At 43.8% G+C, this 27,841-nt stretch overlaps 1 gene segment (V, D, J or C); it reads left to right on the top strand.

The window, feature by feature from the left end:
- Window positions 1–241: 241 nt before the first annotated feature.
- Window positions 242–27,803, top strand: LOC101934493 (immunoglobulin kappa variable 1-39-like). The segment is given in 4 exon segments: window positions 242–290; window positions 5,057–5,143; window positions 9,249–9,264; window positions 27,494–27,803. Coding segments are annotated over 4 exon segments (462 nt in total).
- The last annotated feature ends 38 nt before the right edge of the window (window positions 27,804–27,841 follow it).

The raw sequence follows: 27,841 nt of genomic DNA, 5'->3' as shown, positions 1-27,841 counted from the left end.
ACCAGAATCATTCTCACTTGAGTCAGACGAGGAAGAGGAAGAGGATGAAACTTCTGGTCCAGAACCATCAATGTCACAGGACCCACATTTTCTCCCATCCCCCTCCTCTGAACCACACCTCATAACACAAGGTGAACTGAATGACCTTGTCAGGGATTTGGAACTACCCAAGAGTAAGGCACAGCTGTTGGGCTCCAGACTACAGCAGTGGAATCTCCTGGCAGGTGATGTTAGCGTTTCCATGTTCCGTGACCGTCAAAAGGATCTTGTCCCATTCGTCTTCATGAAAGGTGAGCTTGTAGCCTGCAACAACATTGATGGTGTGATGGCAGCCCTCAACATCGTTCACGATCCAGATGAATGGAGACTGTTCATTGATTCATCGAAGACGAGTCTTAAAGCTGTTTTACTGCATAATGGCAATGTTTTGCCATCAATTCCAGTTGGTCGTGCAGTCCGTACGAAGGAACCTATGACAACATGAAACAACTTTTGAGGTGCATAAACTATGACCAACATCAGTGGCAGCTTTGTGGCGATTTGAAGGTTGTTGCTCTCTTGCTTGGTCTACTGACTGGATACACAAAGTACTGCTGTTTTCTCTGCGAATGGGATAGTCAGGCAAGAGATTCCCACTACATCAAGAAAGATTGGCCACTCCGACAGTCATTGGAGCCTGGGAGGAAAAGTGTTCAGCACCACCACTGGTTGAATCAAGGAAGATTTTGTTACCACCCTTACACATCAAGCTGGGTCTGATGAAGAACTTTGTCAAGGCCATTGACAAAACACAAGCAGCTTTCAAGTACCTCCGTGGAAAATTTCCAAGGTTAAGTGAAGCTAAGATAAAGGAAGGTCTCTTTGTTGGTCCTCAGATTCATGAACTTCTTCGAGATGATGCATTTGACCATGCACTGTGTGGCAAGGAAAAGATGGCATGGAAAGCCTTCCAGTTAATGGCAATAAATTTTCTCGGAAACAACAAGGCAGACAACTACAGGTTGTTGGTGGAAAACCTCCTCAAGGCATACAAAAGCCTTGGTTGCAACATGTCACTAAAGATACATTTTTTGCACTCTCATCTAGATTTTTTTCCACCGAACTGCGGAGCAGTGAGCGACGAGCACGGCGAGCGATTTCACCAGGACATTGCAACAATGGAGAAACGCTATCAGGGCAAAGGGAGCCCATCAATGCTTGCAGACTATTGCTGGACAGTGACAAGAGATGCTCCATTTAATGAATACAAGAGACAAGCCAAGAAGCGCCGAGTAGACACTGAATAGGACTAAACTATGTACAGAATAGTTTTTTGCCTTTTGTTTCATAATACATTTTATTTATATAACCCTTTTGCTGATTTTTAAAGTGTTACATAAACAGGACAGGTGAAATATTATCATGTAAAGCAACCATAAACACATGAAAAGACCTAGGTTTACAATTTATGATTAAAACCCTACTATCTACACAATATACATAGACATAAAATGTAAAAACTTAAATATCTTAGAACCAGTAGCCAATCAGTTTAATTGTCATATTTGAATTCAGCACATCAAAATACATAACAAATAGCACATTTTATCTCTGAAGCAGACGACTTCTCAGAAATTGTAGACCAGTGCAATCTGAGCACAGCGTCGTCTATAAAATGGAGAGGGCAGTTTATGCACTCATTTGGGATTAATTTAATTCTAGCTATGAAAATAAATACGTTGAGTATTTACAGCAGCACATTAGAACCTGGATGTCATTTATTTCACATTAAAACAAATACATTCTCAACTGACATCCAACTGCAGGGAATCCCTAAGTACCATACAGCTGGCAGTGTTTCCAATCCAAACACAGGGCGGTTTAGAAATCCTCCCCTATTGTTTCTGGACTAATCTGGATACATCAGCACTCTCCAGGCAGAGTTGCGCCTGTCTGAAGCACTCTCATTTATGCCTCAATCCAATGTTAGGAGACCCACTGAAGTCTTGATGCACTGGGACTAGTCGCATTTAAAGCTAAGTGTTTGCTACCACACTTTGCTGGATGAGGGTCAGAATGCTTCTTGCCTTCTAGGATGAGGTCCCTAGTCAATCAGATGAAGAATATGGACTTTCTAATGAGGTTTACATACTTTGCTGGCTTGGGGACAGAGTACTCAGCACCTTGCTGGATCCAGCTGTTAATGAGCAACCATCACTTCTGATGGTTTCTCATGCGTGATACTATCGAAACTCACATGTATCTTCTTCCTCTTGTCTATGTAGCCATGACACAATCAAAAAGCCGGTCAGCCTGAGATTTGCATGTTGTTCTATAAGACAGTTAATTAGTTTTAAATCCTTCTAATTAGTTGTCGATTCTGGACTTAATTTTAACAATCAGTGTCAGAAAAACAAATATACTCTACAAGAAATAGGATTTCACCTTACTGCCCATGTTTGAAGGTCGGTAGCTCAACCCTTTTCTTTTCTTTTCTTTTCTTTTACAACCTCTGAGACAGATGTTCCAAACAGATTTTCATTAAAGCCTCTCTCTTGGTCCCACTTTTCTAGAATCCAGCGGGCAAATTGTTATCGAACAACTGCTCCTGTGACGGTGCTTCCAGGAGAAATGATCACCATTCAGTGCAAGGCATCCACTTTCATTAGCAATCCAATGAACTTCTCTCAGCTTAGCTCAGGAGAGGTTCCCAAACTCACCATTTTTATGGCGACAAAGCATTTCACTGGGGTCCCTGATCAATTCAGGGGCAATTGCAGTGGGAAGGACTTCACATTCCCCATTAGCAATGTGCAGGCTGAAGATTCAGGAGAATACTACTGTGGAAATGATGCCGCCAACCCCTTTACAGTGCTACAGACCAGTACAAAACCCCCTCCAAGCCATAGGCTTCTGGGTGCTTATGCAGAAGGAAGCAGCTGCAGATGTATCAGAACCAGTGGATTTGAGCAGTTTAATTTGAAAATAGTTCTAATGATGGACTCATGTAAGGGGACTCTCTGGTTTGGGGAGTCATTCCTATCAGAGATTTTTGGGAACAGTTACTGTTTGTAACAGAATAAACAGGGAAAGAAGATCTGAGATCAATACCTGAGACACACCTCAGCCCATGACCTCAGAATCCCCTTGGGCACTTTAAATCACCCTGACTATTTAAAAAACAAACAAGGAGATAGGAGTTGGGGTCTATTGTTACATGAATCCTGGGGCTGCAAATAGCATCTGGTCAACATTTTTGTTTTAAACTTTTTTTCTAAGGTGTCTTTTGCAAAAAATTTCTGGTGTTTCAAAATTTTCCATTTTTTTCGAAACAAAAAAAAAATCAATTTTTGATCATTTAGAATGTAGGCTTTTCAGTTATTTGCTCCCCTCCCCTCTTCTTCCCCTTAGTTCTTTTTTTGACACTGAGCACAGCAGAATGGGGGATGTCCAGCGGCTTTGGGGTTTGGTTTTTCCACTCCCTTTTTCCATTTCGCCTTTTTGCTGCTCTGTAACTTTTAAAAAATTCAATTCTGGAAGCATTCCTCAGTGTCAAAGGGGGGAAAAAATGAAAAAGTGGGGTAAAAATATCCCTGCATATAAATTGTTCTGTTACAATCAGTGGCAAAAAAGAGATGGGCAGGGAAGAAAAAAGAGAAAGGTGAAAATAACAAAAAAATAAAATTTTGAATTTTTTCATAAAAATTTTTCATCCTGAATTTATAAAAGAAATAAAAAATCCTCCCATGTCAGAATGCAAATGACACTGTAATCAGTGGCGCTGGAACACTTTTTACAGTGGGGGTCCTGAAAGCCAGGGGTCCCCAAACTTTTTACCTCGCACCCCACCATATCCCTGTCCGTGCACCCTCTGCCCAGAGCAGGGGTCAGGACCAGGCCATGACTCCTGGGGTGGGGGGCTGTGGACAGAGGTAAGGGGGCTGAGGCTGGGACCACAGCTGGAGCTGGAAGTAGAGCCCCTAGCGTGGGGCCAGGAGCGAAGCCCCAGGTGAGGGGCTGGTGGCGCCGGGACCCTGGGTGTGGGGTTGGCGGCCGGGATCCTGCACAAAACCTGGGGGTTCTGCAGCACCCCCCACAACCCTAGTTCCCATGCCTATGATTGTAATTGTCAGTTATTCACTGAACTGTTTTTAACTTTTCCAACCTCTTCTACTAGAACCCCTTAAGGTGGGGAGCACTGGGCTGGAAAGCCCAAGGGTTTGAATAACAGCGACAGGGCTGTGGGGATGTGCTCACCCATTCCTATGTGCTGGAAGATCCCTCACTCTCTCTCTCTCTCTCTCTCTCTCTCTCTCACACACACACACACACACACACACACACACACACTCAATAAATGCTGTTTGCTTTACATAGAATTGGGGAGCCAATGCAATTGTGCAACCAAAGCACAGATTCTCTCCCTATGGAAGAATCACTGCTTAGCACTGACAGCTCTTCATGTTATTTCTGACAAGGTCATTTCTTCCTGCAGAGGCAAATCCAGCCTTCATCAACCACCCACGTTGTTCCTCCAGAGCTAGCAACCGTAAGTGCACAATTATATTTACATAGATCAAAAACTTTGCATACAGCAACCCAAGTTATTTCCTCGCTGTGCTGCAGTTATAAATGTTGCCTCCTTCTACAATGCTCTGATCAGCACAGTCCAGGACCTAGCAAGATGATCTCCCAGAGGTATTTTCTCTGCCTGCTACTTCTCTGTATTAAGGATAATATAAACTGGATGAGAAATTTGTACTAAACTGGAGGAGGGCAAATCTCAGCTCCTTAAATTAAGTGAAAATGTAATGACAGGTTTAAATATGAACAACGATAGTATAATACTGAATTCCCGTGGTAGTAGAGACAAATGATGCACTGTATGAAAACTTTCTGCCTGCATGAGTCACTGTATCCAACTCTGGAAATCATTTTCTGTCTCTACAAAAAAATTGTCTATAAATTGCTCTCTCTCATGCTTTACACCTCTATAAAGAATATTGTGATACTTCATAACACAGACACTATCAGCAATTCAATTGCCTTTCTATTTTCACTCTCTTCCTTCCTCCAGGCTCCAGTGGGCAGATTGTGATGACTCAGTCACCAGAATCCCTGACAGTGACTCCCGGAGACAAAATCACTATAAACTGCAAAGCCAGTTCTGACCCTCTCACCTACGTAGCTTGGTACCAGCAGAAATCAGGACAACCACCTAAGCTTCTTATTTATGCTGTTTCTACTCGTCCCTCTGGGGTTCCAGAACGGTTCAGTGGCAGTCGATCCGGGAACGATTTCATTCTCACAGTCAACAGGGTTGACGTTGACGATACTGGAGATTATTATTGTGAGCAAAGCAGGAACTTCCAGTCCTCACAGTGATACAGACCAATACAAAAAGCTCCTTGTTCTGTTCACTACGTATTACAGTGCTGGTGATTTGGCCTAATTATGGAGAGAATAGGGTATGTTAGGGCCCAATACTGGGAGGTGCTGAAGACTTCCCAGAAATTGCTAAGCACCTTGAAATGCACTGGGGCCAGATCCTCAGCTGGTATAAATCAACAAAGCTTCACTGAATTAAATGGAGCTCCACTGATTTACACTAGCAGAGGATTGGCCCTTTGACTTCAGTGGGTGTTGCTCACACTCAATGTCTCTCAGGAGATGCGCAACATCTGGCAGGATCAGCCTTGAAAAGACAAACAACAAGACTCAGATACCCCAAGCCCCAGCTGACCAGAAAAAGGATACATCACTAAGGGCTGGTTGTGTTTGTTTTTTAAATGAGCCAGAGACATCAACAGCAAATGTATCTGCGGACTAAAAAGCATTATTGTCTGAGAAACAAAAACAGCACGTACGGTGCAGAACTGCACTTACTATTCAGTAGCTTCCATTAACAGTCTTGTAGTTAAGGAAGGGTCGGTGCTTCTATTGTCCATCACCTTTGTCCAGTAGGGAAAATGTAATCCAGGCTGAAATGAGATGTACAGGCTCACAGCTTTGGAGTGGTTCTGTTTTGACATTCAGAATCACACCCTGCCTGGTTTCCTGTTGAAACCATGAATTGTACATGACTATTCTGTGCATACAAGGCAACTTAAACAAACAAAACACAAAATCACATCAATGGGAGTTTGCCTAACACGGCTGCAGGATGGAGTACTTTGAAAATAGAGCAAATTTTCTTAATGCACAGAAATGCATAGTCAAGGCCAAATTTTTTTTAAAAAGTTGACTACACTTAAGTTCCTAAATCCAGTTGTAGGCATGTAAGTAAGTGGGCTGCTTTATAAATGTCCCAATCAACTGGCAGTAGCCATTGAGTTGAACAGGAGCTGCTGGCTGCTCAACATTTTTGAAAAATCAAGCCATTGATTTAGGTACCTAAATATGGATTTAGGCGTCTAACTTTAGGGAGCTCTTTTTGAAAATTGGCCACACATAAGCTTTAATGTCTAGGCAAAAACACAAACAGTACTAAATTTGGGGGGGGGGGGGGTGTTTGTGGGCAAATATTATGCTCATAATAACAGACTGATAGATCTTGGAAATAAATTGTGTTGCTCTTTTGTGGTAGCTCATCAGAACTTGGATTTTTTTCTCCCTAATAAACTCAAAAAAGTTATAGGAAATAGCGAATTATGACTAAACACTGCTCACTATTCATATATGGGGCATAGTAAAATCCTTCTGTATTTTCTTGTGGACATAACTGAATATGTCAATGCAAAGCCAGACTCACCGACCTACTAAATTATTCCCATAGAATTACAAATGCACATATGGCTCTTGGGTTCTTATGCTTGATGGGACTCAAATACATCTGCTTCCTCTTGATGATATAGCTGTGAAGCAAACAGGAAGCCTGTTGACTATCATTCAAGCAGCCTCAGATTTACATATAATAATGAGTGAGTCCCACAATCCTTCGGAACTGTTATAAATCTTAGCTTATTTTAATAATTAGCATCAGAGCAACTAATGTAGAAGGAACATTATTTTACAGATGCATTTGTGTTACTCCTCTCTCCAATGTTTGTAAGTAGGTAGTGCAGCCATCTTATTATTTGACCTCTAAGGCAATTGTTTAAAAAAAAAGATTCACTCAATGCTTTCTATTCTCCCTACAGTAATGAGACACTCATAGATATACCGTATATACTTGTTCATAAGCCGAATTTCTTTAGTAAACAAGGGAAGCACCAGAGACAGGGGTCGGCTTATGAACGGGCACAGGGAGGGAGAGGTGGGACACAGCCCCTCCCCCCAACAGAGGGGCAAGGAGAGGCAGCACAGCCAGCAGAGACAGAAGGGAAGAGGCGAGGCCAGAGTCTCTCCACTTCTGACCACGCTGCTCTCCCCCCAGACTCTGAAACAGCTGCAGCTCTGGGGCTGGCAGGCTGCAGCCGTGCCGCTTGGCCCCGCCTCACAGAGCAGGCTGTAGCCGCGCCGCCCGGTCTGGCCTGCCAGAGCAGCTCCAGCCAGGCCAGAGATATCCTCCCCTGACCCTCCCCAGATAAGGTGGGAAGGGATGGGATGGGGAGAGGGTGGGGTCATGTGGGGGGTGGTCACAGGGGTTACTCCCCTGACTCCCAGCTTCCCTCCCCCCCCCCAAAAAAAATGTCCCCACCAGTTGCTGTCCTGGCCTGTCAGGATAAGCAACTGGCGCACCGGGATACTTTGTTTACTTAGGTTTACCTCCGTGCCTGCGGCCGCTCGAGGTAAACAAACCATCTCGGCCCACCAGCGGCTTATCCTGATGGCCCGGGAGCGAAAGTTTGCTAACCCCTGAATTATAGGGTCAGCTTATGAACGGGTTATAAAAATTTTCCATTTTTACTTATGCATCTTGGGGAGGTCAGCTTATAAATGAACCGGTTTATGATTGAGTATATACGGTAATTCATCAGCTCATTCTCAAAGGAGTTTGAAGCAAAGTTGTTTATCTCAACCAAACCAGGATTTTGTTCTCTCTTGGTATAATTCTCCCATAGACTGCAAAAATTAATCGAAATTAGGTTACTTTTGTTACAATATTGATTGAGGAAACAGTCCGCCATTGGAAACTGAGCTAGCATACACCATACATAGCTGAAAAAGCCAGACATATAGGAAATAAATGGCATTGCTGCTAGATTCACTCAGACCAACCACTAAGTGGTGCAATTGGACTAGAAACGATCAGTATTTTCCCTAGTGACAGCGCCTGTGTCTATAAATCAGTTGTGTCAAACTCATGGTATTCTGTGGTTTATCCCCTGAGCAGCCGTGCCAAGAAGCCAAGCCACTAATTGATTTCTGCATTTTTGAAGTTAATAGTATATTAGATAAGTCAGTTTTACAAAGAACTCTAGAATGTCTATTACGAAAAAAACCACTGTATTTACACATCTACCAGTAAGCGATGATGGTTATTTTCATATACAGTTGTTTGTTCTACTAAGATACATAATTGCCTAAAAACAGTATTATATTGAACTGATCAAACTGCAAAACTCTAATGGTGTGATTTTTTTTTTAAAGCTGCTACAGAATCCCCCATTTGCAGCAGCATCATGTTGTGGTATGTAGAAACCATGCCATAGAATGTAGGCCTGGGGTGCACAGAGCTTTGTCTGTAGGTGTCTGCTTCTCTTCACCCATCACCGAAACGCAGCCGCCTGAAGTGCAGTAAGATGCAGCAGGTGTAAATAGACAGAATTACATTAATTTGTGGGAAGGATCAGGATTTGCACCATCTCTGATCGAACTCTTCCCTGGTGCCATGCACTGATAAGGCACCCCTAGCTTTTATCACAGAGCTGACTTCTGAATAGTGATTTAATTTGCACCCACCTGCACCAGGCAGCAGGTTTCTATTCCTTTTCACTCAGAGGGATAACATGTTCCCCCATCCTTCCCTACACAGAATTCATTTTCTCTCTTCATCTTCCAGGCTGGTCAAAGACAACATGCAGGCCACCTTGCAGCTTCCACACAAACCAAAATCTTTGAATACAACGCTCTGTCGGAGCCTGACCTCCCATGCCAGCACTCACCCAGACTGAGGGTTGAACGAGGTGGGCAGGGAACCTTTGTCATTACAGTTCATGACAGTGTTAGAGAAGTGGGGGGTGTAAAACTGGGCCATGGGGGGAAATGAATGGTAAGGCATTCCTGGGTTGTATGCCCTAAATTTCCTAGGCCTTTCCTGCAGTACCTGGGAGAAGGGACAATGTGTCTGGATCTGCTGACAGCCAAGTGTAGCGTGATAGATCCAGGTCAGACCTTGATCCAGTAAAACACTTAAACGTACACTTAATTTCAATCAATGAGACTCCTCACTACAAGTTAGATACATCAATGTTTTGCTGAATTAGGGCCTAAATAAGTGCTTTAAAAATTCAATCCCCAGCTCCCTCTGCTAACAGGAAGTTTGGGGGCTAGGAGCGTAGGTAGAAGCTGTTTTGTTAAAGTTGATCACAAAAGGACCTACAGACTGAGAGAAAGTCTCATTGCATACTGGTTTCTTAATCCCAAGACTAGCAGAGCAGGGGGATCGTTTCTATTGGCTCATATTTATCTCCTTGTAATTTTCAGGATCCTGCATTCTTTGCAAGGGAAATCCAAGGTCAATACAACATACAACGCATCCCTTCATTTGAACAAGCGGGCCTCGGATGTTCTCGGGTTCTTCACACATTCTCTGAAGATCATCAGAACACCAGAAGAGAGAACCAGCCAAGATTTCCACAGTGAAATCACAATGGGGAAAAAAAAAGTACTGTCATTATGTTTGTTAAGCATACATGCTGTTTGGCTGTCTGGTACAAGACAACAGGTGTGGCCCATGCTTTGCACTCTTGATAGATTGACAAGGTATAAAAACCTGGGAACCTCACAAGTAGGTTTTGTCTTACAGCGTCTTGGTGTGTTTTTAATTTAGTAGTGCAGATGGGTGACCACATCTGGAAAGAAGAAAAAGTGCATGCCTGAAAAACTGAATTAGGGGCCCAGTTCAACAAGACACTTAAGCACGTGCTTAACTTTAAGCAGCTGAGTAATCCAGCCCCAATTCAGTAAATCAATTTAGCACATGCAGAATTGGGCTAGATGACTTAGGTCTTTCGTATCTCTGATTGCTATGATTTTTATGCATGTGTCTCTCTATTGGGAGGGTAAATACATTCACTTACCTTAGGCATGAATTTCTATATGCTAAAAATTGTACCACTAACTAAGGATGTTTCGTACTATGCATGAGGATGTGGCTTGTTGTAGAAGGATTCCATATGGCTGGAGATGTGCAGGCTGGTCCTGTGAAGTGCTGAGCAATTGCAGCAATGGGAGTTGAGGTGAGTCAGCACCTCACAGGATCAGTTCCATGAAAAGCTGTGATGGATCTTCAATGTCATTGCTAAGTGCCTCTTTGCCATAGACTCGCCCAGCAATGTAAGCACCTGGAAGCATTAATAGTTCCACACTCTGGCCTGAAACTCAGAGGCAGCTTAAATAGCTCCGTCACTTTGCATAGTCACACCCAGTGCCATTGCCTTGTGGCACTAAGCAGACAGTATAAATCCAGCAGCCGGCACTGCATATTTCATTGGGGAGTTTCTAGCAAGCCAGGTGACAGGCAGCATGACAGCGCAGATGCTACTTTATGTAATGCTCTTGCTATGGATTCAAGGTAGGAAGGATAATGAACGTGTGAAATGTGGCAACCATTCATTGATTCAGCTGCTGTTGGGCTGAATCATTGGTATGTTTAATTTCTAATACTTTTAAACTTTTGCAAAGTGAATTCCCTACCATTTGTGACACGTGTGCATTTTCTTTCCACATCTAGACACCAGTGGGCAGGTTGTGTTGACTCAGTCTCCAGAGTCTCTCTCGATCCTCCCTGGAGAAACTGTTACTATCAAATGCCAATCTGATACAGACATTGATGACGACATGAACTGGTACCAGCAGAAATCCGGAGCTGCTCCTAAGCTCCTTATCTATGAAGTTTCTAATCGCCAAACGGGGGTCCCAGCCCGTTTCAGCAGCAGCGGCTATGGGACAGATTTCACTTTCACCATCAGCAGTGTTGAAAATGATGATGCTGGAGATTATTACTGTCAGCAAAGTGATCGTACCCCACTCACAGTGATACACACCAATACAAAAACCTCTGCCCGGGCCATCTGTTCTATAGCAGTTACATAAAGGGCACGTCTCAGCTCTCCAGCACTTCCCTACTCATGCACAGTAAACCACATAACATTTTTCATTGTTCTCCCTCAAGCCATCGCAGCTCTTCATGAATAGTCTTCCTGTCTGAAAGTCATTTCCATGGAAGGATCTAGGGTTTTATCCCCTCTTGATAAAATAAAATATTTCACCTGGGAAAACAAATTAACTGATGTTTAAGAGGAAACTCTCTATTTTGTTCCTTAAATGTGCAGCTAATCAGGCGATACTTTAACTAGGTGATATTGGGAAAATCTGAGATACGTGAATATACACTAGCAATGGAAAAGAGGTTATTTTTTTCTAAAACAGAAGCCAGCAGAAAATTCTTTTCATGGGTCCATTGTACATGTGTGCAGAGCTAGTTACTTTCGCGATGGAAGGAACAATCCACTGATGTGATTATAAACTTGCCTGGACTCCTCTCTCAGGAAATGTGGCTCTGGTTTATCTGAAAGCTCAACTGCCTCCACCTCTCTGCAGCCAATAGGCCTCAAGGCCTAGTAGACTTTTCCCAGAGCTTCATTCTGCCTCATGGAACACTCTGCACCAGGGCCAGACTCATCTGCAGTCCATGCATACCCCAGGGACTGCTCTTATTCTGACATGAGCGTAATTGTGCTAAAGGGAGCAGGGAAGGATGGGGAGGAGGTGGGAGAAGGCTGGTTGTGCCCAAAGGAACAGGCTGTAACACTTCAAAGGCGATTGAACCCTGGTCCCCCTGCACACCACAGAGCTTGGTGGGGTGGGATGGGGTGATTCTGAAGTCTGTTCGTCCTCTCCCCACCACAAACACACACACTCTCAGAACAGCATCTGCCTATCAAGCACATTCTAGTCAGAGCTTAGTATAGATAGGGTAAAGCTGGCAGTTGTTTACTTTTTAAATGAGGGGAAAATTGTAACTGGTGACCATCCTGTGAGCCAGAGGCAACAGCAGAGGATAAAGAGAAAGGATTAGGAAAGTGTTTTATTTTCCCAATGTACAACGTGCAGCATCCTAGCCAAGAAAGGAGGGAATGGCCGGGTAATACTTCTGTACTACTAATTTCTGATAGTTATGCAGAAGCGGGTGGCCTCAGCCATTCACATGTCAGTTCACACCTATGGTGGAGCCCAATCAAAATGGAACCAAAATGTGATCCCTAGGAGGCTAGGTTCAGGTCAGAAACCAAAACCACCAAGACATTTTGTATCCACCTCACTGAATCTGACCCACCACTTCCAAGGCTTGCGGGACATAAGAAGAATCATAGAATCATAGAAGATCAGGTTTGGACCTCAGGAGGTCATCTAGTCCAACCTCCTGCTCAAAGTGGAGTTCTAGTTTTGTCCCATTATTGTCTGAGAAACAAAAACAGCACGTACCGAGCAGAACTGCACTTACTATTCAGTAGCTTCCATTAATAGCCTTGTAGTTAAGGAAGGGTCAGTGCTTCCATTGTCCATCACCTCTGTTCAGTAGGGAAAATGTAATCCAGGCTGAAATGAGATGTGCAGGCTCACAGCTTTGGAGTGGTTCTGTTTTGGCATGCAGGATCAAACCCTGCCTGGTTTCCTGTTGAAACCATGAATTGTACATGACTATTCTGTACATACAAGGCAACTTAAACAAACAAAACACAAAATCACATCAATGGGAGTTTGCCTAACACGGCTGCAGGATGAAGTACTTTGAAAATAGAGCAACTTTTCCTTATGCACAGAAATGCATAGTCAAGGCCAATTTTTTTTTTAAAAGTTGACTACACTTAAGTTCCTAAATCCAGTTGTAGGCATGTAAGTAAGTGGGCTGCTTTATAAAAGTCCCAATCAACTGGCAGTAGCCATTGAGTTGAACAGGAGCTGCTGGCTGCTCAACATTTTTGAAAAATCAAGCCATTGATTTAGGACCTAAATATGGGTTTAGGCGTCTAACTTTAGGGAGCTCTTTTTGAAAATTGGCCACACATAAGCTTTAATGTCTAGGCAAAAACACAAACAGTACTAAATTTTGGGGTGTGTTTGGGGGCAAATATTATGCTCATAATAACAGACTGATAGATCTTGGAACTAAATTGTGTTGCTCTTTTGTGGAAGCTCATCAGAACTTAGATTTTTTTCTCCCTAATAAACTCAAAAAAATGATAGGAAATAGCGAATTATGACTAAACACTGCTCACTATTCATACATGGGGCGTAGTAAAATCCTTCTGTATTTTCTTGTGGACATAACTGAATATGTCAGTGCAAAGCCAGAGTCACCTACCTTCTAAATTATTCCCACAGAATTACAAATGCACATATGGCTCTTGGGTTCTTATGCTTGATGGGACTCAAATACATCTGCTTCCTCTTGATGATATAGCTGTGAAGCAAACAGGAAGCCTGTTGATCTTCATTCAGGCCAGCCTCAGATTTACATATGATATAATAATGAGTAAGTTCCATAATTCATCTGAGCTGTTATAAATCTTAGCTTCATTTTAATAATGAGCATCAGAGCAACTAATGAAGCAACATTATTTTACAGATGCATTTGATGTGGCTCCTCTCTCCAATGTTTGTAGGTAGGCAGTGCAGCCATCTTATTATTTGACCTCAAAGGCAATTGTTTCAGGTGTGGCCCATGCTTTGCTCTCTGGATAGATTGACAATGTATAAAACTCTGGGAACCTCACAAGTAGGTTCTGTCTAATAGCGCCTTCATGTGTTTTTTCTTTAGTAATGCAGATGGGTGACCACATCTGGAAAGAAGAGAAAGTTCATGCTTGAAAAACTGAATTAGGGGCCCAGTTTAGCAAAACACGTAAGCACGTGCTTAACTTTAAGCAGCTGAGTAATCCAGTCCCAATTCAGGAAAGCAATCAAGCACATGCTGAACTGGACTAGATGACTGAGGTCTTTCGTATCTCTGATTGCTAAGATTTTTATGCACATGTGTCTGTATTGGGAGGGTAAATACGTTCACTTACCTTAGGCATGAATTTCTATATGCTAAAAATTGTACCACTAACTAAGGATGTTTCTTACTATGCATGAAGATGTGGCTTGTTGTAGAAGGCTTCCATATGGCTGGAGATGTGCAGGCTGGTCCTGTGAAGTGCTGAGCAACTGCAACAATGGGAGTTGAGGTGAGTCAGCACCTCACAGGATCAGTTCCATGAAAAGCTGTGGTGGTTCTTCAATGTCATTGCTAAGTGCCTCTTTGCCATAGACTCGCCCAGCAATGTAAGCACCTGGAAGCATTAATAGTTCCACACTCTGGCCTGAAACTCAGAGGCAGCTTAAATAGCTCCGTCACTTTGCATAGTCACACCCAGTGCCATTGCCCTGCGGCACTAAGCAGTCAGTATAAATCCAGCAGCCGGCACTGCATATTTCATTGGGGAGTTTCTAGCAAGCCAGGTGACAGGCAGCATGACAGCGCAGATGCTACTTTATGTAATGCTCTTGCTAGGGATTCAAGGTAGGAAGGATAATGAACGTGTGAAATGTGGCAACCATTCATTGATTCAGCTGCTGTTGGGCTGAATCATTGGTATGTTTAATTTCTAATACCTTTAAACTTTCGCAAAGTGAATTCCCTACCATTTGTGACACGTGTGCATTTTCTTTCCACATCTAGACACCAGTGGGCAGGTTGTGTTGACTCAGTCTCCAGAGTCTCTCTCGATCCTCCCTGGAGAAACTGTTACTATCAAATGCCAATCTGATACAGACATTGATGATGACATGAACTGGTACCAGCAGAAATCCGGAGCTGCTCCTAAGCTCCTTCTCTCTGAAGGTTCTAGTCGCCAAACGGGGGTCCCAGCCCGGTTCAGCAGCAGTGGCTATGGGACAGATTTCACTTTCACCATCAGCAGTGTTGAAAATGATGATGCTGGAGATTATTACTGTCAGCAAAGTGATCGTACCCCACTCACAGTGTTACAGACCAATACAAAAACCTCTCCCTGCTGCACAGTATGTTCTGCCCGGGCCATCTGTTCTACAGCAGTTACATAGAGGGCACGTCTCAGCTCTCCAACACTTCCCTACTCAGTCATGCATGCACAGTAAACCACATAATATTTTTCATTGTTCTCCCTCAAGCCATCTCAGCTCTTCATGAATAATCTCCCTGCCTGAAAGTCATTTCCATGGAAGGATTTAGGGTTTTATCCCCTCTTGATAAAGTAAAATATTTCACCTGGGAAAACAAATTAACTGATGTTTAAGAGGAAACTCTCTACTTTGTTCCTTAAATTTGCAACTAATTAGGCGATACTTTAACTAGGTGATATTGGGAAAATCTGAGATACGTGAATATACACTAGCAATGGAAAAGAGGTTATTTTTTTCCAAACAGAAGCCAGCAGAAAATTCTGTTCATAGATGCACTGTGCATGTGTGAAGAGCTAGTTACTTTTGCGCTGGAAGGAATAATTGAGTGATGTGAATATAAACTTGCCTGGACTCCTCTCTCAGAAAACCTGGCTCTGGTTTATCTGAAACGTCAACAGCCTCCACCTCTCTGCAGCCAATAGGCCTCAAGGCCTAGTAGACTTTTCCCAGAGCTTCATTCTGCCTCATGGAGCACTCTGCACCAGGGCCAGGCTCATCTACAGTCCATGCAGACCCCAGGGACTGCTCTTTCTGTGACATTAGCGTAATAGTCCCAAAGGGAGCATGGAAGGATGGGGAGGAGGTGGTAGCAGGCTGGTTGTGCCCATGGGAACAGGCTGTATTACTTTAAAGGCGATTGAAGCCTGGTTCCCCTGCACACCACAGTGGGGTGGGATGGGGTGATTCTGAAGCCCGTCCATCCTCTCCCCCACACAAACACACACACTCTCAGAGCAGTGCCTGCCTATCAGACACATTCTAGTCATAGCTTAGTATTGATCGGGTAAAGCTATGAGTTGTTTACCTTTTTAAAAGAGGGAAAATTGTAACTGGTGACCATCCTGTAAGTCAGGGACAACAGCAGAGGATAAAGAGAAAGGATTAGGAAAGTGATTTATTTTCCCAATGAACAAGTGCAGCCTCCTAGCCAAGAAAGGAGGGAAAGGCTGGGTAATACTTCTTCACAAGTATCAGAAATTAGTAGCACAGAAGAGGGTGCCCTCAGCCATTCACACATCAGTTCACACCTATGGTGAAGCCCAATCAAAATGGAACCAAAATGTGGTCCCTTGGAGGCTTGGTTCTAGTCAGAAACCAAAACCACCATGACAGTTTGGATCCACCTCACTGAATCTGACCCATCACTTCCCAGGCTCTAGAGACACACAATGGAGTTCTAGTTTTGTCCCATCTCTAATCGCTTCTTGTAAGTACCATATTATTTGGGGAAGGCAACTGTTTGTAGGTGCTGTGGGCCGTATTCTGCTCTCACAATCAGCGTGAGTCCTAAGTGACTCCATTGACGTTAGTGGAGTTTCTCTGGATGGAGCTAATATCTGTCTGGCCCACCTGGCTGTGACTTTATTTCAAGCTAGGTGAAAGGAGCGGAGACTCCTGCAGGGGGCAAAGAGGGGAGTCCCAGGGCTTGGGCCTTAGAAGGCTCTGGAGGCCTGTGGCAGTTGGTGGGAGAAGCTGACAGTTGGCCGAAGTAACAGGGAGCGTGAAGCTGCTCAGAACCAGCCCCCCCAGCACTGGGGCTCCAGACGGGATCTGAGGCTCAAAACCAGCAGCCTGGCAGCAGTTCGTTGGTGCGAAATAAAACGAATGTCTCGTTCAACCTTCCCCAGGTCCACCCAGTTCTTGATCCAAGCTAGGGCTGACACAACCCAGGTGTTACCCAGGAGAACACCACTGCGGCAGAGGGATCAGGAGCGAGCAGCCAGGGTTATGATTGTAGACGCACCAGGGAACTGAAAAGGCAGTTGGAGCAGTCGTGACTGGAGCTGCCATGGGGTACGAGGCTGCCCAGGAGCCGGCGGTCATTATGGCGCCTGTTGTATGGGCGGGAATGGAAGCTGATGCTGGTGTCCAGCATGATCCCATGCAACAGCTGCTCCAAGGGGGAGGCCGGGCAAGAATTGCTGCGTCACGTCCTGTATCTGGCCATGCGTGAGTGGCTGCAAGGAGTGCTCCAGGACGAGGACACACAAGAGGTGTTGCGTCAGGCACTGCACTGGGAGTTGGAAAGGTGTCTGCAGGATGAGGCCATCCAGGCGTTGCTGCATCAGGTCCTGCAAGACAGGATGCGAGAGGCTCTCCACGGCGAAGCCATTGAAGAGCTGCTGCCTCTGGCCCCCCATTTGCAGCTATACTGGATTTTCCTGGTGGAGGTCCTGCAAAGACAGCTGCGTCGGATCATGCGTCTGCAGCTGCAGATGGTTCTCCAGGACGAGGCCGTGCAAGAGTTGCTACTTCAGGGCCTGCAAGAGAGGATACGAGAGCTAGTCCACCATGAAGCCCTGCAAGAGCTGCGGCGTCAGGCCCAGTGTCAAGCAAGGCCAGGGCAGCTGTGAGTGCTAGTCAGTGATGAAGCCACGCAAGATCAGCTGCCTCATGGCCTGCCTGAGACACTGCACTTTGGAGCATGTCTGCATTCAGCTGTGTCATAAATTGGTTCTGCATGTGGAGATTTATGCCTGCGGGCCACATCCTCCACTGCTGCAAAACATAACTCCATTGACGTCAGTGGATTGGCCCTGTATTTTATGAACAGTGACACTCTTTGGAGCATCCTTGTCCTTCCAGCACCAGAACAGCCCTCTTACCAATCAGACACAAAGAGACTCAGTCAGAATCCCCATTTACAAGGTTTCTAGCTGTACAATACCCCACACGGTTGACCATTTCTTTTATCTGACTTTTCTTGCAAACCTCACAAAACAAATTACAGCCAACCTTTGCGCTGAGCAAGCCGGCACAAAGAAAATGGATGTAGCCAAACATTCATCTTCCACAGCTGTGCACAATTCATTCCACAGCATGGAAACCCAATCATATATTTTTTAAAACTAAACTCGGAGCATAATTCTTGTTTAAGTAGGCCAGATCCTTAGCTGGAATAGCTCAAGATAAAGGTAGCCCCATTAAGGTGAATGGAGCTACCTTTATGTATAGCAACAGGATCTGCTCAATGTCTTTGTCAGGTACTACTATGTAAGAGCACTTGCCCTAAGACAGCTATCAGCTGAGATATTTAAAACTTGAGTGGGAGGTAACTCGGCAAAGGTCTTTTCCAGCTCTAATTTCTGGGATAGTATAAAGTTTTTGGCTACCATGGGGATGTAAAAAGCTTGGCTTAGGTCAGTGATGAATGTCAATATGCTCGGTCATGTTTTTATTTTCATTCCTAGAATCAAGGATGTGTCACAGAAAAAACAAAGAAGGGCGACTGATGTTGTACAAAGAAGCAATGTGACAAAGCTGAAAAGGTAACAGGTTATAAGTGTCATTTGAAAAGGTCCATTTTCATTTTTTCTGGGCTGTGCTTGATTAAATTCTACTCTAGAGGCAAACCCCCGGCTTCTGATGATCCACAAATACCACCAGCATTTTCAAACTACATCCTACACCTCAAAAACAATTTACATCGCTCAGTCATTTTGCACATTCACCCCTGAGTGTCATTTCCTTACTGCTCTGAGCAGGGATTATAAATCTGTCATGTGGCATTTCAGATTTCACTGCAGGGCTCTGAGCTCCTCGTAACTCAGCACGGCTCAGGAAGCAGTTCTGTCGGTCAACTTTCTTCTTTAGGCCGTAAGGACTGTTCTTGCACACTCATAATGAAGTTGTCTCTCTTTTGAGGTCCTTCCACAAGCCATGAGTTTGTTAATGTTCAGTCACTAATGGGTTTTCCCTCTCTCCACTGCTGTCGGTGAACTGATTTCTGTACAAATCTTTCAAGTCTATCTTTGGTGATTTGCTTTCTCCTTCCTTTTATGGTTTGTTGGGCTGGGGTGCAGACCTGGTCATTGCTTGTTATCGCAACCAGATGAATTTCACTCTGACCCCTCATATATTTTGAGGTTATATTCTTCATTATCAATTCCTTCCTCCACAGATACCAGGCCTTTTCCTCCATCACATCATTAGATGTGCATCCTGTCCATGTCTTGGCTGTCATTATTGTACGCATTGCCAGGTGCTTAACTCGGATCACATTCTTCAAGTTGAGTTTTGTCTGTGAAGTAGTTCTTATTCATCTGTAATATTCTTTCCTCACTTCTTTGATTTCCTTATGTTGTAAATCTGACAGTTCCCCCATTCCAAGGTATTTGTAGGGGCCATGCTGAGAAATCTTAGACAGTACCTTCCTTAACTTTCAGGCCATCTGATTGTACCAGTTTGTCCCTCTTTACAGATGCCAACACACATTCAACCAAACCAACCTTTTATCATAGAATATCAGGGTTGGAAGGGACCTCAGGAGGTCATCTAGTCCAACCTCCTGCTCAAAGCAGGACCAATCCCCAACTAAATCATCCCAGCTTTATATTGTTGCTTTATATCTTTATAAATGTTGTTCATATCTTCAAACTTTTCTACACATCATCAGTCTCTGCACCTTCTTTTGTGACCATCCACACAGGTTCAGATATTCCACATATAACCCATGCGTTATTAGTTGCATTTTGGTAGCCCCTAAGGACCTAGACATGGATCAGGGACACATTGTACTATGTGCTGTACAAACAAAGAAGAAAGATATGGTGCTTGCCCTGAACAACTTACACACTAAGTGTAAGGTATGAGACAACTGCGGGGAGGGCAGGGCTGTGGGTTTGACATGTGTTAATAACATCATGCAGGGGAATCTTTTTATTTCACATACAGAGTTGCCACGTATTTTACCAGGACAATACTGACCAGCAAATTTTCAAATGATACTTTACAAGGAATACTTTGTACAAAGGTTATTACAATAGTGTGTGGGGTGTGAATACATGGGTGTATTCCATCACAGCCAGTGCTGTAAGGCTCTCATCAACCCCACCCAGACAGCTCTGTTGTAGTTGACGTAACATCAGAATTCTTGGCCTGCCTGGGTGCACCTCTGATTTGGTCTTCACACACAGTGTACAAGGCCTAGGGACAAATTGTTCCGGACACGTCATTTCCCAAATTAGGAGACCTCATTTTCAAACAATGGGGCCTCGATAGGACGCCCAACTTGCACATCTTAGTGCTCAGATCAACTCACAGGAGCATAAATTCTCCTTCCATGAGCCTACATCACAAATTGAACATCATCATGTGGCGGTTGAACTAAGATAGCTCCGTGGCGGAAAATTGTTTCCACAGCATCAACTGCCTATTGAAATGTACAGCTAGAGACATAAAATGGGAGACACGCATCACAGTAAAGACATGCAGCAGACTGTACAGTACTGCACTCCCCAAGGAAATGTGCTCACACCTGCTTGGGCACACTACTTAAACTGTGTGGACCATTCTGTCACTGAGCACTAGATGGCGATAGAAAGACAGAACACTTCAGGAATGGACATTTCAGTCAAACAACAGGACGATGTTCATTTAATATTATCCAGCTAAGAACATAATAATGGCCACACTGGGTCAGCCAGTGGTCCATCTAGCCCAGTATCCGGTCTTCTGACAGTAGCCAGTGCCAGATGCTTCAGAGAGAATGAACAGAACGGCAATTTATAGAGTGATCCATCCTCTGTTGTCCAGTCCCAGCTTCTAGCAGTCAGAGCTTTAGGGACACCCAGAGCATGGGGATGCATCCCTAACCAGCTTGACTAATAGCCATTGATGCACCTATCCTCCAGGAAATTATCTTATTCTTTTTTGAACCCAATTATACTTTTGACCTTCACAACATCCCCTGGCAATACATTCTACAGACTAACTGTGTGTTGTGTGGAGAAGTACTTCCTTATGTTTGTTATAAACCTTCTGCCTATTAGTGTCTTTGGTTGACTGCTGGTTCTTGTGTTATGTGAAGGGGTAAATAACACTTCCTTATTAATTCACACCAATCATGATTTTATAGATCTCTCTCTTATCCCCCCTTAGTCATCTCTTTTCTAAGATGAACAGTCCAAGTCTTTTTAATCTCTTCTCATATGGAAACTGTTCCATAATCCTCATCATTTGTGTTGCCCTTCTCTGTACCTTTTCCAGTTCTAATATATCTTTTTTGACGTGGGGCCTGGACACAGTATTCAAGGTATGGGCTTACCATGGATTTATATAGTGTATTATGATATTTTCTGTCTTATTATCTATCCCTTTCCTAATGGTTTCTAACATTTTGTTAGGTTTTTTGACTGCTGCTTCATAGTGAACTATCACAAAGAACCATCCACAATATTACCACTCCTAGATCTCTTTCTTGAGTGGTAACTCCATTTAGTCCATCATTTTATATATACAATTGGGATTATGTTTTCCATTGTGCATTACTTTGCATTTATCAGCATTGAATGTCATCTGTCATTTTGTTCCCCAGTCACCCAGGTTTGTGAGATCCCTTTGTAATTCTTTGCAGTCAGCTTTGGACTTTGCTGAGTTAATGCCACACTAAAGGTCTCTGGTGAGACAAGAAACTGTTCCTGAAGCACTTGGGGGTTGGGACAGTCTGATTTCCTTTTTCCTAAGAGCACTATTATTGTTGTTCTTTGGTCCCTCTTGTGCAGTAATGCCTGTGGCACTGATACTGTGAGGGATTCAACATTCAGAGAGAGAAAAAGGAAATTCTTTGTGTCTCTGTCCAAGCTGAATGGACCTACTCCAAAGTTTTTTTTAAATCTCTTGGTGAAAGCTGCTGGTCAATAATAAGACCCCTGGGGATAGCTGTTCCACCCATTCCTGGTCAATTGCAGCCTCAGTCCGACTTGTTTTTAACTGTGTAACTAACAAAAAATAATTCACCCAATTATCAGTGACATCTTTGATCATTTATTGACTAGATATTTCCCCCCCTTGTGTTACATGTGCCTCTTTCACTTGAAACAAGGGTTGCCTGCTTCAAAGCAAAGAACTAGAGTCTACCCCCTGTATCGCTGCAGGCACTGTATGGATGTTGTGATATCTGGAACCACTCAATACAGCTGCACACACACATACACACCCTCACCAAATGGACCAACAATATTCCCAGCTGGATTACACTACTGTTGATGTACTACAGAGTCACAGCATTTGTCCTAAATCAGACCCACCACTAGTGTCAATTCAAACTGGAAACTCAAGTGATGAAATGGAAAAGTCCAGTAGGAATCTTATCTCCTACTATTTATCTAATAACAGCCCCTGGGAGGGGATGATCTAAGAAAATTAACATCTCTAGAGACAATTTACATAGCTAGTCCTCTTTGCATTTTCACACCCAAGTGCCATTTCCTCACTGCTCTGACCAGGGATTATAAATCTATCAGGTTGCATTTTAGATTTCACTGCAGGGCTCTCAGCTTCTAGTCACCCAGAAGAGTCAAGATGATGTCCCACAACCTGCTTTTCTTCATGATGATTTTTTTATGGATTCAGGGTAAGAAAGAAGAAAAATATGATATTTGAAAATGGATGGGGTTTATCTGGAGAGACACAGAATTCCTAGTATGTTTAATACCGAGTAAATTTAATCAAGTGAAACTTACTTTTAAAAATATTGTGACAGACACAGATTTTCTTTTTCTTTTTAGACTCCAGTGGAGATACTGTGATGACTCAGTCACCAGCGTCCCTATCAGTCAGTGCAGGAGAAAGTGTTAGTATCAGTTGCAAAGCCAGTTCGGGTATTACTAATGACATAGCCTGGTACCAACAGAAATCTGGAAAAGCTCCTAAACTCCTTATCTATGAAGCCTCTTCCCGTGATACGGGGATTCCAACCCGGTTCAGTGGCAGTGGATCTGGCACTGATTTCACATTCACCATCAGCAGTGTTGAAGTTGATGATGCTGGAGATTATTACTGCCAGCAGTATAACAGCTGGCCTCTCACAGTGATACAGACCAATACAAAAACCTCCATCTGATGTGCAGGGTCTTTTGTGTTGGTCACTTGTTCTACTCTCATTATGTGGAAGGCACATCTAGCTCTCCCAATTCAGCTCTGGACACGCATGAAGTAAAATAACTTCTCATCCTTTTCTTTTTTTTTTTTTCTTTTTTTTTTTTTTGCAACCAGTGATGGGGTGGACTCCCTGTCCGGGATGCCACCTAATGTACTGGGGTTTCACTGTGCCTGCCTGCTCCACTAGCCTGGGCTGCCTCTCCCTGTTTTGCTGACTCAGTCTCTCCGGCCTCTGGCAGTGCACACACACAGGCAGGGATGCACCAGCTGTAGAATCAAACGGCGTCTGCGAGTAGCTTTCTATGGGAAGATTCAGCTAGGAAATTGCCCAGCACTCACGTGGAGTAAACCCAAAATAATATTGACTTGTGCTGTATAGAAAGATCTTCACAGCACAAGCTCATAAAAATTGGCCCTCTCCCTTAATGTGGAGAGAGACGTGCACAGCTTCCCTCCCCTGGCCCCCACCAGATATGAATTGCACAAACTGGGTTTTGGAATAAACTAAAAACAAGTTTATTAACTATAAAAGGTAAATGTTAAGTGATTTTAAGGGATTGCAAACAGAACAAAGCAGATTACTAAGCAAATAAAACAAAACAGGCAAACTAAGCTTGATTCACTAAAGAAACAGGTTACAAAATGTAACTTCTCACTCTCAATGTTGACTTAGGCAGAATGCAGAGTTTCTGTAGCTGAGAGTTCCAGTTATTTCTCTTTACAGACTAGACTCCTCTGTCTCAGTCTGGACTCAGCCCTTGCCTTTCCCTCAGCTTAGTTTCTTTGTCTCTGTCTTTCTTCTTGGGTGGGATGGCAGTGAAGGGGGAGTCCTGTTTGCCTTACTCCCCAGCCTTAAATAGAATTTACATAAAGCGGGAATCTTTTTTTTCCCAGTCTTGACCTTCCCCTCCTTTTAGTGGAAAATCACTAGAAGTCCAAGATGGGGTTTAGTACCAGGTGACAGGACCACCTGACCTAATAGTGTCACAGCTATGTTCCAGGTCGCCTCTCAGGAAGGAGAGAGATTAGTATCTTCAAAGTCCTATTGTTTCTTCCTAATGGCTCATCAAGGCTGATGGCCTGTTGTCTGGTGAGTGTCTCCAAAATACACGCACACAGTTGTAATTGTTACATAGTCAATATTCCTAACTTTGGGTATAGAAATGATACATGCATACAAATTGGATAATCACATTCAGTAGATTATAACCTTTCCAATGATACCTTACTAGTCCCATCTTGCATAAAATATATCTGTTATGCCATATCCATATCATAAGCATATTTCCATAAAGAATATGGGGTGTAACATCACACAACCCATTTCTGCTGTTTATGTATCTTCCCCCAGATCTATGCTACTCCCATTAAAATGTCAGGTTTGATTAGGTTTTGATTATATATAGATTTCTTATATAAAACTTTCAAAATGATGATGTAAATAACCATTTTGTTCAACAATCCACCTGTAGCAGAGCTAAATTATGTTGGAAATTATTATGAAAATTACGTTACCCTCTTTTGCTTAAAAGCAATTGCCTCAGCCAATCAGATCTCAGGAACGTGGTACAGTGTCTGACGCACACCTGTCTTGATGAGCCAGCTCACCAACAAATCCACTCTTCTAGCACATGGGAACTCTCAAGCTCATCTGGGCAGGAGACTGAGCTATCTCCTAGGGTGGTCCAAGACTGTGGAATGACCCCCACCCCCCCCATGAACTAAGGACCATCACAAACTCACCACCTTCTGCTCCAAGTGCAAGGCACATTGCTTTCACCTTGTCTTCTCTAATGTAACCACAGAGCAACTGGTATTTTAAAAAGAAAAAAACCCTGATCTACCACCCAATCAAGACACTCTGCACGTTTCTCCCCTGGGGAGAGGATGAGAGAACAAATAATCTGTGACAGACGTGTTGTGACATGGCTTCATGCACTACTGGAAGGTGCTACAGTAATAAGTGCAGTGTAAGAAGCTCTATAGAAGAGAGCAGAACAGGGCTCCCATCACCCTCTGTCTCCCACTCCAACAGCTCTGCTGTATTTGACATAGGAGGAGAAGGTGGAGCCAGGCTGAGTGTAAAGTGCTCTACAGAGGGGCTGCCCTGTTGCTCCTCTAACACAGATTCCTCTTTCCCCTCAGAGGGGGTGAAGCTAGGATTAGGGTTCGGACATAAACATTAAAAGAATGTGCAAGGCCTAGGGAGAGGTTGTTCCAGACACATCCTGGACTAAATTAGGAGATCCTGTTTTCAAACAAACAATAGGGCCTCCATGGGACTCCCACACTGCACATCCGAGTGCTCAGATCTACTCACAGGAGCATCAGTTCCCCTTTCCTGCGCTGAAATCCCAAATTGAGCATCAACATGTGGGATTTGTACTATCACATTTGTGTCGGAAAATTGGCTCCACCACACTCATTGCATGTTGAAATGTAGAACTGCAGAATTAAAAGGAGAGACACGTATCACAATAAAGAGATGCAGCGCACCATACAGCACTGTTTTCCTCGGGGGAATGCACTAACACCTCCTTGGGCTGTCCTTTGACTAATTAAATTCAATGGTGAAAATCTTAGGTCAATAGTGGTTCCATAATGGCCAGCCATTGGGGATACCTGCCCCACCCACACTGGCCAATAATACCCATGTGATTCATGATCATTTCTAACTATGTAACTGACAACAAACAGCTCACACAATCATCAGTGAAAACTTTGAACCCTAATTGACTAGACATTTTTCCCCTTGTGTCATTTGCACACACTTCCCTTTAAACAATTAGTGAGAGTTGCCTGTTTCAAAGCAGAGAGCATGAGCTAATGCACTGTACAGATGTCATTATACTTGGAACCACAAATCATAGATGCAGACACATACACACACACACATCAAACGAACCAATAATATTCTCAGAAAAACAGATCTGTCTTTGCGCATCAAAGCAGTTTAAGACAGGACAGTGCAAATGCCTGACCACAAAGCAGATTCCCTGCTATTAGTGTTCATCAGTAGTAAGTGATGCAGCAGGCAGGCAGAATTGTAGGGAAGAGCCCTTTGTTCAACATGCTGAGAGGCCAATGTTACCAGCAGAAGCTCTGTCTGGCAGTCTTGCCTCTGCTTGTTTTCCTGAGCCCCTGAGCTCACCAACGGCTCCTCCTCAAACCTGACCCGCCTTCTCCAGTTCCACTCACCATACTATGGTTAGGAGGTTTGCTTAACAGATACCTTGATATAGTAGTTGAGGAAAGTAGCACCCAGCAGAGGCGTAACACCTGGCTCCCAGCACAGGCTGTCAATCCAGTTTCTTACTGCAATACCCCAACCCATCCTTGCGCCAAAGAACAGCCCATGTCAGGTGGCCACAGCAGACATTATTGTGAGCTCTGACCACATGCTGTCTCAGAGTCAGCCATTCCACATTAGTAATGAAGAGTCTCCCCACAGCTCACAAAAGCCCAAAATGGACAGAGAGAGCCTGATTGTCCAAGGTGCTGAGCACCCACAGCTTCTGTTCACTGTTATGGGAGATGCAGGGGTTCAGCACCTCAGAAAATGAGACCCAAGGTTCTTTAACTCCTCTATGGCTAGAGCTCCCAAGCTAATAGACACCCCTTTGTGATAGTGTGAGGAATACTCTGAGGGGGAGGCCAACCATTTTGGATCACTGCTTTGCCTAAGAATGGTGAGGTGCGCTCCAAGGGCATGAAACCAGATCTGCAGAGAGGTCTGAGTATGTTACCATCTCAGTCCAGGAAATATGTGATATCACTGTAACATACAGCAGCAGCAGGAAATAAGCCAAATACTGACATTTCATAACTCTTTGTTGAAAGTGAAGTGCAGTAAATTTACATGCATTTTGCATATAGTTTTTTTCTCACTGAGCTGCCAAGCATATATAAATATTTAATTTTCCACTGCATGGTTTATGAACAAACCTTTCCAGCTACTGTCAGGCAAGATGATCTCTCACACAGCACTTCTCTGGCTGCTGGTTCTCTGGATTCAAGGTAGGAAATTAAAAACAAAGAATTTAAAAAATTAAATTTTCAGTGTGACAGATGTAAGAAATGCTGCCACTCTGATCCATTTAATTAATATTCTTTGTGTTGTATTTAGTAGAAATTCACAGTGGCAAATTCAAATTGTGCTTCAGTGTCTGAACATGTGTCATCTCCAGCATTGTATCATTGTTCATTCCCTCCCCACCCTCTCTCTTCATCCAGACTCCTCTGGGCAAAGTGTGATGACTCAGTCCCCGGAATCTCTGGCAGTGCCAGTGGGAGGGAGAGTCTCTATCAACTGCAAAGCCAGTACGAGCATTAGCAATTACTTAAACTGGTACCAACAGAAACCTGGACAAGCTCCCAAACTTCTTATCTACGATGCTAGCAGCCTCCAGTCGGGGGTCCCAGCCCGGTTCAGCGGCAGTGGGTCTGGCACTGATTTCACATTGACAATCAGTAGTGTAGAAGCAGATGATGCTGGAGATTATTACTGCCAGAAGGGTAATGATGTGCCTCTCACAGTGATACAGACCAATACAAAAACCTCCCTGCTCTTTGCAGCATGCAAGGCAGTTACCGATTGCTGCAGCTATATCGAATCACCCTGCTGCCTGTGATATAAACCTGCTCCTGTGTCTCTCTTACCAAACCACAG

Source organism: Chrysemys picta, chromosome 5 (genome assembly GCF_011386835.1).
Source record: "Chrysemys picta bellii isolate R12L10 chromosome 5, ASM1138683v2, whole genome shotgun sequence".
NCBI lineage: Eukaryota > Metazoa > Chordata > Testudines > Emydidae > Chrysemys > Chrysemys picta.
Note: the sequence above shows the minus strand (reverse complement) of the source record. Positions and strands in the feature narration are given on the sequence as shown.